The sequence below is a fragment of the Artibeus jamaicensis genome, unplaced genomic scaffold (assembly GCF_021234435.1).
Source record: "Artibeus jamaicensis isolate MK-2021 breed Jamaican fruit bat unplaced genomic scaffold, CSHL_Jam_final scaffold_916, whole genome shotgun sequence".
Taxonomy (NCBI): domain Eukaryota; kingdom Metazoa; phylum Chordata; class Mammalia; order Chiroptera; family Phyllostomidae; genus Artibeus; species Artibeus jamaicensis.
The window spans coordinates 1,843,723-1,862,748 of record NW_026522059.1 but is presented as its reverse complement, the minus strand read 5'-3'; the positions used below and the strand labels follow the sequence as shown (position 1 = coordinate 1,862,748).

The window sequence follows — 19,026 nt, the reverse complement described above, 5'->3', positions numbered from 1 at the left end:
TCCAGCCTGTCCCAGACTAATATGTACTTCTACAAAGTACAGTGCAAGGGAGTTTCTAAGAAAACAAAATTTAAAAATAAAAGACATACAAAAGTCAAGCACAAAACTTCTACCACCAGTCAACAAACACAGAGTTCCCGTCAAAACCGCCCTGTCCTGGGCGGTGCCAGCCCCCGCACCCCAGCCACCGCACCTGCAAGGGTCCCACACACAGAGCGCCACGCCGCAGCAGTGACAGCTGCTGGGCCGTCCAGAGCCTCGGGGCTCCCTTCAGTGAGCAGTGGATGCATCTCGAGGCTTCGTGGCACCAGACTTCTCCCCCCACAGCCTGTCCTCAGCTATGAAGCGGGCCCAGGCAGCTCTCCCGTGGCCCAGAAGCACGGGGCCTTGAAGTGACCTGCCTGGAGGGACTGGTACAGCACTCACCATCTCCCTCGCCTCCCCGTGAGACCAGAAGTACAGGTGAGCACCACCCCAAGGCCTCGCCAAACTGTCAGGCCCCCTCACAGGTCTGGGTTGACTTCCCACACCCCACCTTTGTGCTTTTAAGGTTGTGAAATGCCTCTGAGAGACCCTCCAGTGTGAACTTGTTGGCTGCGTCACTTCCTCGGAGACGCCATCTTTTTGTCACAGCTGTTTTCTTCGTGTGTATCAGTAAGAGCACCCTCCCTGAGCTCCTCGGGCTGCGCGTGCAGAGCGTCCATTCAGCAGCAGGAGCCGCCCCGCCCCACGGCCAGCTGTGTTCTTCTGCTCCTCTGCGCTCACGCAGTCCTGCAGTCTCGTGCGCAGCTGCTGCTCTCGTCACTCCCGGCCTGATGCCTGAGCGGTTCATCGGCACGGTCTCGGCAGCAGCGCCGACAGTCTGACCCGCGTCCGTCTGCGGGCTCTGAGGGGCTGCTGGCTGCAGCAGTGAAACTGTTTGCTGCTTTTTGCCGCTTCTCCGGGCAAACCCAGGCCTTGCCCCAGTCTGGTCGCACGGTCACCCCGTTCGGACCTCCCCGCCACAGCCAATCTCACCCCAGGGTCTGCGCTTCCATCTCCAGTGCACGTCTCCTCTGGGTGCCACTCTGGCAACACGCCAGTGGGCCTGTCACTGGCCAACAAGGGACGGCGCAGATGCACACGCTGCCATCCGTGTGCACGAGGGGCAGACTCGGCAAGAAGTGCTGTGCCCGTCACAGGTCACAGCTCACACCGGGGCCTGACGCAGCCGCGAGTGGCCTGCGCCTGTGCTCTGTGCACACACTCGGGCACCAAGTGTGGTGACCGAGCGCGACCATCCTGCTGAGGTACTCGGACCCTTTAACTGAACCATGGAAACTGCAAGTTCTGCATGTTGGAGCCATGCACCCCCGTCCCAATTCAACTAATGTCTTTATAAAAATACCGTTATTTTAAATTCCAGGTAAGGTGACAAGTTATGTAAAGCTACATTGATTCCAAGGATCACTGTACAAATTTTAACACTTTCTGATAATACCCAACATGTCTTTAACATCAACTTTAAACTAATCTCTAAGATCTAATTAATAGAGGTCTTAAAAGTAACTGGTGAACAATTTTTGGAGACTTAAAAAAATCCTAATGAAATCAGGAATGGCAACATATAAAGAACACAATGCATAAAGTTCTAGTCTTTCTTATGTCCTTACCTACTTACACATATTTATTCTTTATAAAACCAAACTCATAAAGTGCCAGTAAGAAACATGTTTGAAATCAAGAGTTAAAGATGTTCAGCATCATAACCTACTCACGTACGCTTAAGCGCAGACACACAGAGATGTATTAACTTACTAATAAAAAGGCAAACAGGAGAGGTTATCAAAGAAGACCACTCCCACGAGCTGCCGCACCCGGCCAGCTCCGTCAGTACACCGGACGACACTATGACTCGCTCCCGTCCCTTGTGACGGACGGAGGGGGGCCTAAAACAAATGTTCAGGAAACCCCCTCTTGGGATCCGAGGGAGAACCGCTCCTTCTACTTCTTAATAAAATATTACGGCAACTTTCTACTTTGGGTATTCCAACACTGCTAGATCCTTCGCATGTTTTGGACGCAAAAAACACGATGTCGTACCTGAAGTATTACAACAAAGCCACATCACTGACCTACGACCCAATCAAAAACACAGCAACGAGAAACTGTAACTGAGGAAGAGGGGCTACTGGGGCTTGCAGACGAGTCACGGCCCAGAGGTGGCCTCGCGGAAGGGCAAGGGCCTCCAGGACGGCACTGGCCAAGAGCAGGCAGCAGACGAGCGCCCCTGGCCCACGAACGAGGAGGCCAAAGGCTGCAGCGTCCCTGGGACCGACAAGGGCCAACTGTCAAGAAAGCAGGGAGAAGGTGCGAGGAAGCCTGCGCCCTCACCATCCTGGTGTCACACGAACACAGCAGCTGACATGGCGGGCGAGAGCCCACGACGTGGCTGGATTGACCAGGTGCTCGGACAGCTGGGTGGGAGGCCGGCTAGGTGAGTCTGTGTCACATGACACAACCCCCAGTTTTCCTGGAAAACTCAGCACTAAGAACTGCATTCCTGAAGCCAGGCAGGAAGTCTGTGCCCAACTCCTAAGCACTGCTAAACACAGGGATCATAACATGCTTTCCCGAACACGCATGACTACCTGCAAACCTCCCAGATGAAAGAAGCACAGTTAAAAGTTTTCCTAAGTGTTACTTTATAATTGAGTTGACTACTGAAAGATGTAAAGCTCAACAGAATTTAAAAGCAGAAGTTCAAAATCAATACAGAAAACCTACATTAAGTGATTTCTTCAGCACTTACATGCTTCTCAGCTTACACCCAACGCCCCGACACAAAGCCTTCCTAAGAAGAAATGGCCCAGGGAGGCTCCTTCCCGCAGCAGGCCACTCAGGGCCTCAGCTCGGGCGGCGCTCCCCCGCCCGTCGGGAGAGACCAAAGAGGACTAGCGGAGGAAGTTCCGATGCAGTGCCAGCAGGTGGGGGGGCGACCAAGACTGGTGGCTGGGAACAAAGCCGAGAACCTGCCTCCAGGAGAAAGAGGTGGAGCCCACCCCATCACCAGAAGCACCTCCACACTCAGCCACTAGGAGACACTGCTGTCCCTGGAAGGCTGGTTGCAGTGCAGGGACTGGGAGGCCAGGTTCCAGTGGATGTGGAAGAGACAGGACACGGAAGGGATGCCTGGCACTGGGAGCTGATACCGGGACACCTGAGGACGACGGAGGGTCTCCCTGCTGGCCCTGCCACCCCACACAGGGGCCACACGGAGAACAGGCTGATGGGAAACCAGGCCAGGGGCCTCCACCGACATTGACCAGATGCGTAGCTACAATCCTGTTTCATTAGAGACAGCGTACGTCTGACCTCTATTTAAAAAGACCCAAGTCGAGCACAATGAGAGCAAAAAAGCAGAGCAGGAACAAAAACCTCTGACTGGGTGCTGACAGTGGTCAGGGCCCAGGCAGGCGGGTCATCCTTGCTATCATCTCATTTAACCTGAGCCCAATGCAAACCCTCAGAAGTCGACACTGACCCCGATACGCCAGCGAGAAAACGAGTACCAGAGTCTGCACTGCCCCCGCCTCCAAAAATAACTAGGAAACTGCCAGGAACGGGGAGGAGGGAAGGCAGCAGCCATTTCTGCAGCTTGGGCAACTGAGTGGAAAGGATCCCACTGGCCAAGACAAGGCACACAGAGGGGATACACTGTTTGCTGAGCCGGGAAGACAGGAAGCAAGGGGACCGATTCAGTTTGGTGAACACCAAGGCCTAAAAGTCGCAGCTCCCGCCACAGTGAAGCAAGCACTGCACGCCTGGACTTAAGGAGGGCGGGAAGCTGGGAGCCTTGGCGTCCGGAAGTGCACTGTGGAAACACAAGCAAACTTCTGTCCACCCCCTTCTGTTCTCAGGCTGGGGGACACATGACTGACATTTGGATTTCGGCTCTTTGAGACCTTTGAACAAGGAAAACTATAATCTCATAGATAAACCAAGTCTTTGTACTCCAAAGCAGAGGTGGGGTCACTTTCCGGAAATGTGTCCACGCCTGTCCTCTGCAGGCCAGGGCTGTGCCCCCCGCACCCCCACATTTGTTAATCCTGAAGGTGTTCCTGGAGCTGATGTGTGGGTGTGGGTGGAAAACGGTGCACGTGTATGAGGTCCTACCCCGAAGAGCTTGCAGCCTGCTTAGCAGACTCATACACTCACATACACGCACATGCACACCTGATTATTCCGGGACATTTCCTGGTAGTAAACTACCAGGTCGTGAACTAGCAGGAAATGGCAGCGGTACTAAGAACTGTGAAGAAGTCCTGCATCCTGGCTGCACCTCATGGTCTAAGCCAAGGGCAGGCCGTTCCAGAGCAGCAGGAGCAGTAGGTGGCCTGGCAGCTGGGAACTCTCCACACCCAGAGACCCCCATCCTCTGCTTCCAGGAAGCGTCCTTGTGCCATGGCCCGAGCCGTCCCCCACTCTCTCTGCGGCCCTCGCTGTCCCCGCGCTGGGCCTCCTGCACTCACCAGCCCCAGGTCTTTCTCTCCGCCTCCGCTCATCTTTCTCCCGCATATTCTGAGAGATTCTTCGGCCGCCACCTGCCAATGCTGCCCAAACTGACTTTATTCCTGTTCTGCTACTTTTAATTTCCCTGTCTTGAATGTACTTTTTAAAAAATTGATTTTAGAGAGATAAAGGAAGGGGTAGAGAGATCTAATTTTGTTGTTCTGCTTACTGATGTGTTCATGGGTTGATTCTTGTTTGTGCCTTCACCAGGAATCGAACCAGCCACCTTGGCATTTCTAGACAACGCTCTAAACAACTGAGCCACACGGCCAGGCCCAGGTCTTGAATCTGCTTTTAAAGAATTCTGCTCCCTGGAGACCTTACACAGAGGTGTGAATGCTTTGTCTTGTTCTCTCGGCTTCCTTCTGCCTGAGGTGTCACCTCAGCTGCCATGTTTTCTCTGTTTGTCTCTCCCTCCTGGGTCGTGTTGTGAAAGCAGAGGTGGTCTGTCCAGAAGCCCCATGGTGAGGGTGACCTGACCACAGCATGCTGATCACAGAGGCAGAGCCCCCAGGCAGGAGAGCCACAGTTTCTCCCGGACCAGCCTCCTGCCAGGGCCGGGCCCCAGGCTGCCCACAGCTCCGCACGGCCAGGGAGAGGAGGAGGCTCGCTGTGCTCCGCCCCCAGGGATGAGGCCCAGGGTCCCCTTCTAGTATTCGAGCCCTATGTTTCCCCGGAAATTCCCACAGTGAAGTTTTTTAAACAATATATGCAGAAAATGCACAATAGGGAATATAAGTTATTACAACAGCATTTCAACTGTTCGGCCTTTGAAGGCTTTCACTGGTTAGGTGCGTCCCTCAGAACATTGATACTAAATTATATCTGCCTTGAGCCATTTAGTTACTTTCTATGGGCAAGACACCCTAGGGTCGCAGAACAGCTAAAACTTCACAGAAGTCACAAAATCGACCTCACGAGAATGAGTCCAGTGTGATCCCAAAGCCTACATAGGAGCGAGGCCGGAAACCGCACGGCAGAGGCGTGTCTCGGAGAGGCCCCCAGGCAGCAACGCTGGAGCAAGACCTGGTGGAAAGCGGAGCCTGCATAGCTAACCACGCTGGGAGCTGCGTCTGGCTCCTACTCACGCAATGGGCCTCTGAGGTCGCTGCAGGCCCCACACCTGTGCTTGGCAGCAGCAGGAACTACCACGAGAGCTGAGATGGTGAGTGCAGAGTGCTCAGCAAGATGCAGGGGACAAAGGGGGCATCCAACAGGTGACGACGGTGGCTGAACAAGGGCGACTGGACTTCTCCCGGCCAAGGAAAGGGGAGCACGTACTCCATGAACGAAAAGGGCTCCCTGAACGCTGACCTGCCACTGCTGGTCCCACAAAGGTCCCTCAAATGTGTCAGAAGTGCGTCCCACCCGCAGCGGCCACGCCCCTGCGCCTCGACTGCCGCTCTGACTCGCACAGCTGTGTGTCTGACATGTGTCACCGAACGCAAAAGCCAAGCCCTGCACAAGTGCTCCTTTACCTTGAACTTCCCCCTGAACCTTGCCCTCTTTAAAAACATGGGTTTTCCAAAACTGAAAGCGCGCCACCAGCACCCCAGCAGCACCTCACGCGGGCGTGCAAACAGAAACATTCAACTGTCTGGGGTTCTCCTCGATGAGTCCGTCCACTTCACAAGACAGTGAGACTTCCACGGTAAAAACATCAACGTGCGACACTCTGGCAGCACTTTCTTCCTTACAGAAGGAGGGCGACACAGCTGCCAGCACCCCTCTGGTCAGCAGGTCCCAGCCTGTCCTTGGGGTTTCTACTGAAGTGGACAACACACCTTTCTATGCAACATTTTCTGGCCAATGTAAACATAAGAAAATGCGTATTTACACATACAATCTGAAACAAGAGCATGTATGAAAAGTGTCAACTTAAAATCCAAATAAAATTTGCAGGGCCTCAAAATCACCTACAGACTTGGAAAAGCCAAGCGTCAGCGACCTGGGGGACACTACCCTGAAAGTGGCCACTACAGAAAGTCTCCCCTGTAAACCCCGGGGGGGGGGGAAACAGTGCTCGGTCCGCACTGCTGCCCTGGACCCCAACCGCCGCTGCCCACCTCCTGCTGCCGAGCCCCCCGAAATGACAGCATCTCTGGAACTTCTTCCCCGAACTGAGTGGCCCCTTCTTCCCCAAACCCCGTCCTTCGACCTCCCTCGGCTGCCTCCTCAACCGCCCTCCCTTCCGCTGTGAGCTCGTGTCTGCCTTTTTCTGAGCTCCTCTGTAATCCTTCCCTGTGTTTCGAAAGCTGAGACGAACAATGCAGACACTGACATGCTATGACCAGAGAAATCGTCACACAGGGCTTTCTGCATTCAGTCCTGGTGACCAAACACAACCAGTGGCCATCCCATTCACTTCAAGCCCCGAAATGAGAACCGTCTGTGAGCCTAGGAAATTGTCGCATGGATGAACACGTTGTAGCCAAGTCCTTTTGACACGTGAAAATCCGATCTTCCATGGGTGGGATCTAAGGTGGATTCTTCACACCACAGCAACACACAGTAAATTTCATTACCAGGGACCCCACAGGGTTTCGGTTCCCAACACACAAATATAGGTCTGCTCCATTATTTTTAGCTGTTCTAATAAGCACTTTATACATCCTCCTGAACTGGGACACTGCTGGGTTTTGAGGTTAATGTGACTGATAAAATCAAAGGCGAGGTTTAGAATGTCTAACTGCAAACAGAGATCAGTATTTCCTTCAAATCTGAGCTTTTTCATTCTGTCTTTATCTCCGAGCAGTAACCTCTCCGCTGGAAAATAATTCAGCCTATCCCTACACCCCAACACCCTTGCCTTTGTCACCCCGCAGAACTCAACCAGGACAAAAGCCAAGGGCCCCAGCCTCCCCGTGCTGGTGCAGGAGAGCAGAGAGAGGCCGAGAGGAGGGGTACCCGGAGGCCTGCGCAAGCTCACTGGGGAAGATGCCTGCTCAGCCCCCAGAAAGGGACGAAGGGCAAGCTCCCCAGTCACGCCAGAACCCCCTCCTGAGAGACCCGCACACATGACCACTCCTCTGAGACGGCCCGTGCCAGCCCCGCAACAGGGCTGACCCCGACCTGCGGCTGGCCCTCCCTTTCCCATCTTCTGCACGTGTGAGCTCTGTCTCTCTTGCTCAACCCCAACCTGACCAGTGTGGCTCAGTGGACTGGACGTCATCCCACAAGCTGAAAGGTCAGGGGTTCGATTCCAAGGGGGGCCACTGGGTTGCAGGCCACATCCCCAGATGAAGCGGGTGCAACGGGATATTTTCCTTACACATCAATGTTACTCCCCCTCCTCCTCACTCCCTTCTCCTCTCTCTAAAGATAAATAAAATCCTCCTTTTCCCACAAAGACCAGCACCTCTGGAGGCCCCCACAGCGACCTGAAGGCGCGCAGACCCCGGAGGACCCACAGGACTCAGGAAGGCCTTTGCTCTCGCGGCCGTGGTCCATGACGAGGACGGAGACAGATGGGAATCGGCCAAGGAATGGGGGTGCAGGGCAGCGCCCGGGAGGGGGCGGGTGTGAGCCCCAGGTGTCCTCTCCCATGGAGTGGTGCGCCCTGCACTCAGCCACCATGTGGGGGACATGCGCAGGGTGCTGCCAGCCAGGAGGCGCCCCTGAGCCTGCAGACCCAAGATATTTACTGGGGGTCGGTCACACAGGTGCCACCAGCATGGCCAACCTCATTCCCTGTCCCTTCAGCGATCGAGCAGGTCTGGTGTGTCCCCAGGCACCTCCCAGAGTCACAGTGTGGTGAAGGCCATCTGGGGAGCCCCGTGGCACCAGCTGAGGACACAGCCTGAGCAGTCAGAGACACCAGGGCTATGAGGTGACTTCCCAGGGGCTGGGTGAGGGCCAAACCTTTCTTTTTTCTTTAAAGATTTTATTTATGTATTTACTTTTAGAGAGAGGGGGAGAAAGAGAGGAAGAGAAACACTGGTCAGCTGCCTCTCACACGCCCCTAACCAGGGCCCTGGCCAGCAACCCAGGCAGGCGCCCTGACCGGGCACCCGGCACACCCACTTTCAGTTTGCAGGACAACGCTCAACCCACTGACCCACAGCGGTCGGGGCTATATATATATACAATCTTTTAAGAAGTTATTTTGGTAAAAATGCCTCTACTCATCCACTCTTTAACAAACATAATGTAAAAAACTAATATAATTTTTTCATTACATTAACAAATACAATGAAAAAATGAGTTGCTTCGTTGCTTTGAGATGTGCACAAACACTACAATCTCTCTTCCAAAGTTCCTCTTTCTAAAGTCACTGTCAAGTTTGTATGGAACCAAACAGCTGATCACCCCCACATGCCACTGCGGCTGGACTCGCAGGGCTCGGACCGGGCCCAGACTTGGGGAGCAAGCCATGGGCCTGGGCCTTCTAGGGAAGGGTCGGTGCAGACAGACACCAGCACCCTCCCCGCAAGCCCAGGGGGAGACCCAGATGTCCCACAAGTACAGAACCCTGCACTGAGCACTCACTGCTGTCCACGCCCGGTCACACACCTCAGACAGCCTCGAGGCTCCCAAACCCAGGCTCAGCAAAACGCAAGAGTTTGGGTCACCTCGGCAAGCAGAGTCTTCGCTCTGAGCACCTACTTGTTCCACACAAGGGCAGGTGCTTTGTCCAGACAGCATCACACTAACACAGTTCTACACCATGTGGTTTAGAAATGCTTAAAAGCCCAGGGAAGAATAAATTAAAGGACAACACAGTAAACGCCAACGGAGCCACCGGTCCCCTGGGGGCGCTGCTCTGCCACCTGGCACTCTGCCCGCACAGCAGCCTCCTTTAAAAACAAACCAGCGAGCAAAATATAACCAGAAACACTGACGTTAAGAACAAACGGACAGTAACCAGAGGGGAGATGGGAGGGGATGATGGAGGGAAAAGGGGGAAGGATTTCCAGGAACAACCATAAAGGCACAAGGACAACACCAAGGGTGTGCAACCAGGGGAGGGAGGGGGGGACGGCTGGGGTGTGAGGAAAGGCAGGAAACTGTACTTGAATAATAGTAAAATTTTAAAAAATTTCCAGAGTGGAGGAGCACGACGCTTAAATAGCCTATTTTAAAAACAGTAATAATACTTTCACTAAATTCTTCACTGAGGACTCACCTTGCAGGTTAAATACTCACTACTACTTTAGGCAAAGCAGCTAAAGGTTTTGCTCCTATATCTGCATGAATTTTATGGCATTTTTAACTTCTAATCATGTTCCCCAAATATTATCTTAAATACTATAATACAAGTGCTATACTTTCTACGTACATTTTTACAGACACAGACCCTCAGCAATGAGCCCACCTCACAATAACAAGGAGCTTAACATAAATTTACATTTATGTTAAATAAGTGTACAGTCTTCGCAGGGAGTAAAGGAAACCGATTCACTCTTTTTCCTCCAATGAAATGCTATTTAAGTTAAAATCAGTTCTTTACTCTCTGCAAACTTCCACATCACAGAACAGATATGGACACCTTGCTTAAAACACAAAATAAAACTTCGAGAGACACAGGCCAAGGCATATGAAGAAGATGCCTTATGCACTTAACATGCATTTCCAGAAGATCGTTTCACCGACTGAAAAGCTATCTGAGGGGTTCTGTGCAGCAAGGGCTGCAAACCCGTGCCACGCCAACAGTCGCTTCCCCTTGAGTTTAACTGTGAATCTACTTGAAGTACGTTCTGAAAAACCCTTCCCCGCCTTTCCAGTGCAGAGGCGAGTGCAGACAGTCGCAAGCTCCCCCCTCGGTGCCCACGGTGTGTTCATACCTTCAGCCCAGCACACTGGGAATGGGCTGCAGCCGCTCCGCTCCATACAGACGGCTGCCGGTGTCCGGGCTGCGCGGCCCGCCCGGTCCAGCAACATCAACAGGGCGCTACAGGGACCCGGCCCGGAGTCCACACACCGCGTCCCGGGCCTCGCTCCCACAGGGGCCGCCCCCTTCCATCCAGGCGCACGACGCAGCTGCCCCTGCACCCCTCTGTCGGAGCGTGAGGCAACTCTGGGAGGTGCTCCTCTGCGTCTGCAGCAACTTTAGAGTGCCCTCCGTCACCGGATCTCCTCCCGCTTCCGCAATCCGAAACACAGACCTTCCCAGGCAGATTAAGCCGCTGAACAGGACGGAGCCGGCTGGTAACGTGACCCTGCGGCTCTGCGTTCCTGGACTCACTGCGGGGAGGCGGGAGGGGGCGGGAGGAGAGGGGGAGGGCAGGCAGCCAGGCCCTCGTTAACTCGCTAATCTCACCCTCCTGTGCTTCACCCTCCTGTGCCTCACCCTCCTGTGCGGTCCTTCTCGGCCCGTTTACAAGACTGCCGGGCACTCCAGCACGGGGCCCAAAAGACCCTGTCTGCCTGCGTGCGCCACCTGGGACCCTTCTGTCGCACAGGCACTTCCCAGCCACATTCTGCCCTTACGCTTAAAATGATGACCTTGATGAAATAAGAATCATTTGGAGAAAAATTTCAAAGCCCTCACCAACATCAAAAACAAGTCTGCACAGACTTGTCCACAGGAACTCGACCGTCTCTGACGTAAAGCGCTCCCAGACCAACACTGTCCCAGGGAGCGTGTGGTGTGTGCTAAAAGCACCCAGACAGAGAACGCGCAGAGTGAGAGGCTGAGGCGCCAACTGTTCCCAAATCCGCTCTGAGGGGTGCTGGGGATCCGAGTGCGTGGCCTGCTTTCTTAGGGGCAAAGTACAAGAAACTCGTATTGAAGGAGCAGGAGCGAAAACATTCTGTACCAGAAACATTTCTGAAAGGCAAAACTCCTCACACTTCCCTTCAAACTGAGAGATGGCCACTGCGGCAGAAGGACCCTGATCCTTAGTGCTGAGGCCCCTGGAGCCCCTGGAGCCCCCGGAGCCCCCACCATCTGAGCGTCGGCCTCCAAATTAGGGGCCACTGTGCTGGCAGCCAACGCCACACACTAACAAACTTCTAGTGCTTTCCCTAACTGTGACCCAACAGAGACCTGACGGACTCACGGGCCACTGACAGCGAGGGGCCTGTCTGCATCCAGTGGCGCCACTCTTGACAAGGCTTTGTCTCCAGGCTGTACATGCAGGCTGCCAACAGCGGCTGGGCTCGAGTGACCTTGTATGTGCCCCAGTGAGAACACATCCTTCACCAGGGTGAACTCTGACCTGGGCAACACCGGGAAGAACAGGGGCTCCAGAAAAACGCAGGCAAGCAAGCTAGAAAAAGCACAGAGGAAACAAGTGGACAGACCCATCTGAATACATGGACGTTGCCCCTTCCGCCACTACCAAGGACAGCCAGGACGCCAAGGCCTACCGCCGCCGGCCAAACACCGGCACAAGTCTCATGTCGGACTCAGAGCCTGAGGAGGGCTTGGGGCCGCATCTGAGCCATCGACTAAGATCGTGCAGGCAACCCAAGCCAACTGGGAGGCGCTCTTGGAATGCAGGACTTGCACAAGATAAAAGGAAAAGCTGCCTCTATTAGCCCGCTCGGCGTTCTGCACGATGAACACTGCTGACGCCTCTCTGAGACACGTGCCGGCAGGGCTGTCCAGCCAGGAAGAAGTCACTGAGCCTGTCTGTACCCAGAAGCCAGGGATCTCCACACACACCCCACAAAAGGGACATGGACCAGACTGAATGGATGCAACATGCTGTGAATCCGAATTACATCTTTTTTTTTTTTAAATCAGATCAACAGAAAGCGTATTTTTCGGTGTTCCACAGAGTTTGGGCAATCAGTTTCCGTGTGCCGAGAGAGGACGGACAAAAACCACTGCATGGGCCCTTCCACTGACACTGAGGGCCGTTTCCCACGGCTTCGCCATACAGGGGATGAGAGGTGAAGTCCAAGTTTAGAATCTGTCGGGAGGTTACTGTTCATCCAGCTTACAGTGAAAAAGTCCCTGAAATGTATAAGCAGATGCCACTTTACTTTTTCAAATACACTAGCAGAGGCCTGATAACAACAAAGACAGGCCAAGGAACTCCACAAAGTCTCAACCTGACTGCACACGTTACAAAATTCAAGGGTTTCCTGTTGGTAGGAATCAAAGTAACACAAACATCAAAAGACAATCAGGCAGTTAGCTACTTCAATGTTGACACTGCTCACGTCAACTCTGGAACTTTTTTACTGGACGTGCATCTACACACCCACCTCACTTCAGCGTTTCGTCAGCGTTCCCTTCCTTTTAACCTGTGAGTGCAGTTCGGCAGGGGCCGCTGCGGACACACAGCAACGGTCCCAGCAGGCCGCAGCGGAGGACCCCGCAGCAGCAAGGCCTGCCGGTGTGAGGAGGCCCCCTGGTGGTGGACTCGAGTGCCGCCTACACCCACACTTCCCGGCTCCAGAGAGTGAACGCCCAACACTGTGCACTTCGAACCATCCCTCCTTCTGCCTCAAAGAAGCAGACCGCTCCTGCAGCCTGACCTGGATCTCGTTCTCGAGGAGCGGCAGTGGCACCCAGCGTGGATCCGCTCCTCACACTAGTCACTCCCTGAGTGGGGGACACGGACAGCTTTGCTTGCAAACACAGCCACGTGGTGGCTGGTTTCCTTTGTCAAGTTCTCTCCCTGACGCTGTGGTTCTGTCACGCTGGTCCTGACAGACACCATTCCAGCTCGGCAAGAGACTCACACACTGTTCCAATTCCACCCCAAGTTTTTCACCACATTCAAACCAGCCTCGCACCTGTTTGGGTGGTCGCTACTTCAAAACAAAACAGATGTAACAAGTGTCAACAAGGATACACACACACTGTGACCTCGTGCACAGCCAGTAGGTCCTCAAAAACCACAAGAGAATTACCACGTGACCCAGCGATGCCACGTCTGGGGAGAGGCCAGCAGGAGGGCGAGCAGGGTCCTGAGGAGTTGTGTGCACGTCCCAGTTCACAGCAACATGGTTCTCAACAGTGGAGAGCAGCGGGCGAGCCGGAGCCCCCCAGCGGAGGAGCAAATGTACACCATGCAGTCCACTCGCTCAGCGGGGCGCCACTCAGCCCTTGAAAGGAAGGGGTCCATGACACATGCTATGGCACGAGTGAGGCTCCAGGACGTCATGTTGAGTGAACGAGGCCAGTGTCCAAACTGCAAATACAGTGTGAGGAGCTGAAAGTAGCCCAGCCCACAGGGTCAGAGAGAAGAGAGCCCGGCGGGGACCGCGGAGAGGGGATGGGCGCGGCTGGGTAATGGGCGTGGAGTTTCAGACCTGCGAGAGGTGACATTCTGGGTGTGGGTACAGTCACACTCCGAACTGTCCTTTACTGCCTTAATGTAAAACAGTTCAGGCTGTAAATTCTGTGTTATGTGCTTTTTATCAGAATAAAAAACAGGAACTTCCACCAAGATGGAGGCGTAGGTGGGAACACTTTGCATCCTCGCACAACCAAATCTAAAAACAACAAGTTTTAACAACAATAAATGCAACCAAACCACACAGAAAATCGAATACAGAGTCCAAAAACAACGAACCACTCAGCTAAACTGGTGAGAGGGGTGAAGGCAGCAGCAGAGCGGTCCGGCAAAAAAGATCCCCCAACCCGGGCGGTGCACAGGCAGCCGAGGGCGCGGATCCCAGGTGCGGGCCAGCTACGGGCGGAACCCAGGGAAGAGGCGCAGCTGGCTGTCTGCAGTCGGTCGTGCATTCTCACACAGATAAACTAGTGAAGAGGTGAGCTTTAAGACGGATCCCGCAGGGCGGCGGGCTCGCACACTTGCGCTCTGATAAGCAGGCGGGGGGGGGGGGGGGGGGAGCTGTGACACAGACTGGGCGAGTGGAGAGGACCGCCATTGCTCTCTCTCTGACCCCGCCCCCACATAGAGCGTCACAGACCAGCGACCTGGGTGGCCCCGCCCTGGTGAATACCTAAGGCCCTGCTCCTCGACATAACAGTCGCAGACAGAACAAAACATATGGCTCAAGAAGAACTCAAAGCCCCAGAGCCCATAACTCTAAGTGACGAAGAAATAGCCAAACTTTCAGATGCACAGTTCAAAACACTGGTGATCAGGATGCTCACTAACCTGGTTTATTTTAGTCACAAATTAGAGGAACATATGAAGGCTAAACTAACTGAAATGAAGGGAAATGCACAGGAAACCAATAGTAATGGAAAGGAAACTGGGACTCAAATCAAGGGAGCAGACGAAGGAAAAAATGACCAAACAGAAAAATATGAAGAAACAAGAATTCAAAAAAATGAGGAGAGGCTTAGGAACCTCCAGGACATCTTTAAACACTCCAACATCCGAATTATAGGGGTACCAGAAGGGGAAGAGTCACGAGTGGAAACCTTATTTGAACAAATAATAAAGGAGAACTTCCCCAATCTGGCAAAGGAAATAGACTTCCAGGAAATCCAGGAAGCTCAGAGAATCCCAAAGAAGTTGGACCCAAGAAGAAGCACATCAAGGCACATCATAATTACATTAGCCAAGATTCAAATGAAGGAGAGAATCCTAGAAGCAGCAAGAGATAGGGGACAGTCACCTACAAAGGAGTTGCCATCAGACTGTCAGCTGATTTCTCAAAAGAGACCTTACAGGCAAGAAGGGGCTGGAAAGAGGTATTCCAAGTCATGAAATCCAAAGACCTACATTCAAGATTGATCTATCCAGCAAAACTTTCATTTACAATAAAAGGACAGATAAAGTGCTTCTCAGATAAGATCAAATTCAAGGAGTTCATCATCACCAAGCCCTTATTATATGAAATGTTAAAGGGACTTACCTAAGAAAAAGAAGATAAAAAAAGATGAACAGTGAAAGGACAGCAAACTCACAGTTATTAACAACCACACCTAAAACAAAAGCAAATTAAGAGGACAGCTAGATCAGGAGTGAACCATAGAAATGAAGATCACATGGAGGGTTAGCAACAGGGGAGTGGGAGAAGGAGAAGGGGGGAGAAAGTACAGAAAATAAGTAGCATAGACAGTAGGTAGAAAATAGATAGGGGGAGGGTAAGAATAGTAGGGGAAATATAGAATCTGAAGAATTTGAGACACATGGTCATAAACTAAAGGGGGGAATGGGGGGAGGGGTGTGCAGGGTGGAGGGGAACGGAGGGGGGAATAGAACAAATGTAACGGCATAATCAATAAAATAAAATAAAGAGTAAAAAACTTAAAAATGTTAAAGCCAGTTTTAAAAGAGTGAATCTCATATTCTTCACAACAAACCTGCAAATATGATATAATTATGATGTCTATTTGTGTGGTTCAGGAAAAAAGCCCTGAAACATTCAGAACACGCCCCACATGCAGGCAGGGGGAGGACGAAGCCAACAGCCAGCCCGGGCCTCACACCAGCCCACATGCACACGGGGCCTCTCAACAGCTTTCAAACAAAGCCCATTCCACACTGGACTCCGAGGCAGTGACTAATATGCCCATTCTCAGGCAGGAGGACACGAGGCTCAGACCGTGAAGGGACCTGGGCACGACCAGACTCACAGCCAGACTCTGATCAAGTCAGAGCCACCTGTGGCTCCAAAGCACCGGGCCGCGGCCGCCTCTCTCACCGTCACCCCGAGAGCCCAGGGCCGCCCATGGGCTTCGGTCCCACTGTCCCGACTCCTGCCTTGGCTACCATGGGTGCTTCTTTTAAAGAAAGATTCTATGTACTCACTTTTAGAGAGAGGAGAAGGGAGAGAGAAAAAGAGAGAGGGAAACACGGATGTGAGAGAGATCCACGGATCAGCCGCCTGCCGCACGCCCCTAACCGGAGCCCCAGCCCACAACCCGGCCATGGCCCGAACTGGGAATCCAACCGACAACCTTTCGGTTCGCAGGCCTGCGCTCAGTCCACTGAGCCACACTGGCCAGGACATGGGCACTTTTTTTTAACCTCGCACCTTAACGTGGTTTTCTCCTCAGTTAAATAAAGTTAAAAATAGCATTCATGCCCTGGCTGGTGTAGCTCAGTGGAATGAGCACCAGCCTATGAAGCAAAAAGTCATTGGTTCGATTCCCAGTCAGGGCGCATGCCTGGGTTTCGGGCCAGTTCCCAGCAGGGGAAGCACGAGAGGCAACCATACATTGATATTTCTCTCCTTCCCTTCCCCTCTAAAGATAAATAAATAAAATCTTTTAAAATAGGTGAATAAAATAAAAAAAATAACACATGGGTCAGGTAACATGTCCAAGGAAATTTAGAAAATGTTTACAACAAACAACAATGAAGATAGAGAACAGCTAAGTCATCGGGGTGTGGCTGAGAGGACCTGGAGGGAAGTTCACGACTCCGGGTGCGAACACTGGAACAGCAGACGTGACAGTCTCACCCCAAGAAACAAGGAGCCCACAGGCGGCAGAAGCGGGGCCCAACCCAAGCAGCAGCACCGTGCGGGCGAGCAGGTGCGTGACACTGACCCCATCTGCCTTTACTTTTCGTATCATGTTTACCGTGGATTTTTAGCATTTTCTTATTTTCAAAAATACTGCAGTAAACGATTACCTATCTCAATAAGTGAGTGTCTCGGAGCCCCCCAGAGTCCTGGCTCTGTCCCTACATACCCACTCCCACACCCCACTCTCCCCCACTGGCCCATCACCCCCCAAGCCGGCTGCCCACACCAGGGCATATCAGCTAGGGGGCTTGTGAAACCAGAAACATTTCTATCCAAAGCATGCTAATAAATACAACCACTCAATGCTTCTTTTTCAGAGACCAGAACCCCAGTGACCAAACTGTCGACGCGTCACCCATGTCACCGGAAAGAGCTGCGGTGCGTTTTTCACACTGGACCAGCAAACTCCTACATTCGTCAGTGTCTGAACTTCAATGAAGGAGGCAAACCCTAAAACAATACCATCTCTCACCTCACCCACCCGGCTGGCTTGTCAGCACCTTGGAATACCCGAGTGAGTACCCAGACGACGGAAAAGGGTGAAGATGACGATCACACGCTGGGACCCACGTCACCTAGAGCAGTCTTTGTCTCACTACTTCCTTCCAACTTCACCCCCTGCCGTGCAATGGGGGGGGGGGCCCTTCTGGTGGCACTCCCAGCACTACTCAGGACGCCACCAGAGGCGTCCCCACGTAGCTAAACCAAAGGGTCAGCATGCGCACCATACGCTTCCAGCCCTGGGGGGCAGAATCGACCTCACCCTCCTCCAAGAAACATTCTCTCCCCCATTTCCCCGGGGCCAGCACCTCGGGCTTTCCGCCCCCCTGCCTGTGCCTACGCTGCTGGCTCTGCTCCCCGACCACTTAGTGACAGGGCGACCAAGGGCTCGGGCACGTGGGGGCACGTGGGGACTCGTGGACACAGGCTCACCCCTGCAGCAACCACAGCAGCCCTCCGTCTTCCTCTCCACTTCCAGCTCTGACTTCTCCTCCAGCCTCCAGACCCCTCTTTCTCACAGCCTCGGGGGCCCTGCTAGACATCTCCAACCTAAAAATGCCTAAAAGTAGTCTCTGGGCTGCCCCTAAACCACGTCCACCCACAGCCTCCATCCCTCTTGCTGCCCTGCCCAGCCTTGGAGACACCCCTTCTCCTCCCTTTCTCTCCACACCCCATCTTCAGCACCTCCCATCGGCTTGACCTAGAGACGCCCCCCTCTGTCACTGCCCTCGTCCAAGCCTCCACAGCGGCTCAGCCAGAGACTCGATGGGCAAGGCCTCCCTCTGCTGCACGGCGACATCATGAGAAATTCTCTCGCCTGTCAAGGCTGCCTTTGCATCCAACTCCTGTGCGCCACCAAGACCAACCACCTCCTGCGGCTAAAGCTACTACTGTTCTAAGTTACACCACAGAGTCCCCCACCTGCTTGGACCCACTAAGAAAAGTAAGAAAAGAGAACGCAGTCTGTGGTGGGCGTCAAACAGAGCTTCTCTTAGCACTTAACGGAGACTACCTGCTCTCAAGCAGCCGAGGTGCAGGGTGAAGCGGCGTCTTTGCCCTCAAAGGCTCACAGACACGGGCCTGCCCGAAGCACACAGATGCACTGTCGTGGAAAGAAACACACACTGCGGACTCGGGGGGTTAAACACCACAGCAGGCAGTGGGGCACAGACCGCCCCCCAAGCTGCAACACAGCACGCGCACGCCGCAGGCCCTCCTGCAGCCAGTGAAGATCAGGAGAATGAGGAAAACAGCAGCCACACTTTCAGACCTTGCTAGGACATTGAAACGGCATGACATAATTTCCTTTCCCTAATACCTAACCTCTGTAGAAACAGGAGTGGGTTTGGGGGAGAGAGGAGAACAAAAGAGGAAAGTAAACTGACCCTCAGAAGGAAATGATATAACCGTATAACAGTCCAAGGCCCTGGCCCTTGGACATCTAAGACAAAGGTACTGCCAAAGTCAAGTTCAACATAATTATAAACAATCATGAATTCTGAGTCCATGAAGTCCACGTTCATAAGGATTTTGCCGTAATGACATACCAGTAAACCAAAATGTTTACCAATGCCAACACCCCCGGAGAGATTTATGGATCTTCCATCAACCACCTGTCCTCAG

General features: G+C 53.2%; 1 protein-coding gene across 5 annotated transcripts in view; it reads right to left on the bottom strand.

The window, feature by feature from the left end:
* Nucleotides 1-19,026, bottom strand: part of PTK2 (protein tyrosine kinase 2) — a 148,552-nt gene that overhangs the window by 105,943 nt on the left and 23,583 nt on the right. Inside the window, exon 1 of one of the 5 annotated variants that reach the window (XM_053661087.1) lies at nt 10,335-10,634. The exons of 3 other annotated variants lie outside the window; for them this stretch is intronic. In XM_053661087.1, the coding sequence (XP_053517062.1) occupies nt 10,335-10,431 (97 nt within the window). In that variant the 5' untranslated portion in view covers nt 10,432-10,634. Of the gene's footprint in view, nt 1-10,334; nt 10,635-19,026 lie in introns of those variants that run through there. One more of the 5 variants, XM_053661083.1, reaches the window with a different exon arrangement.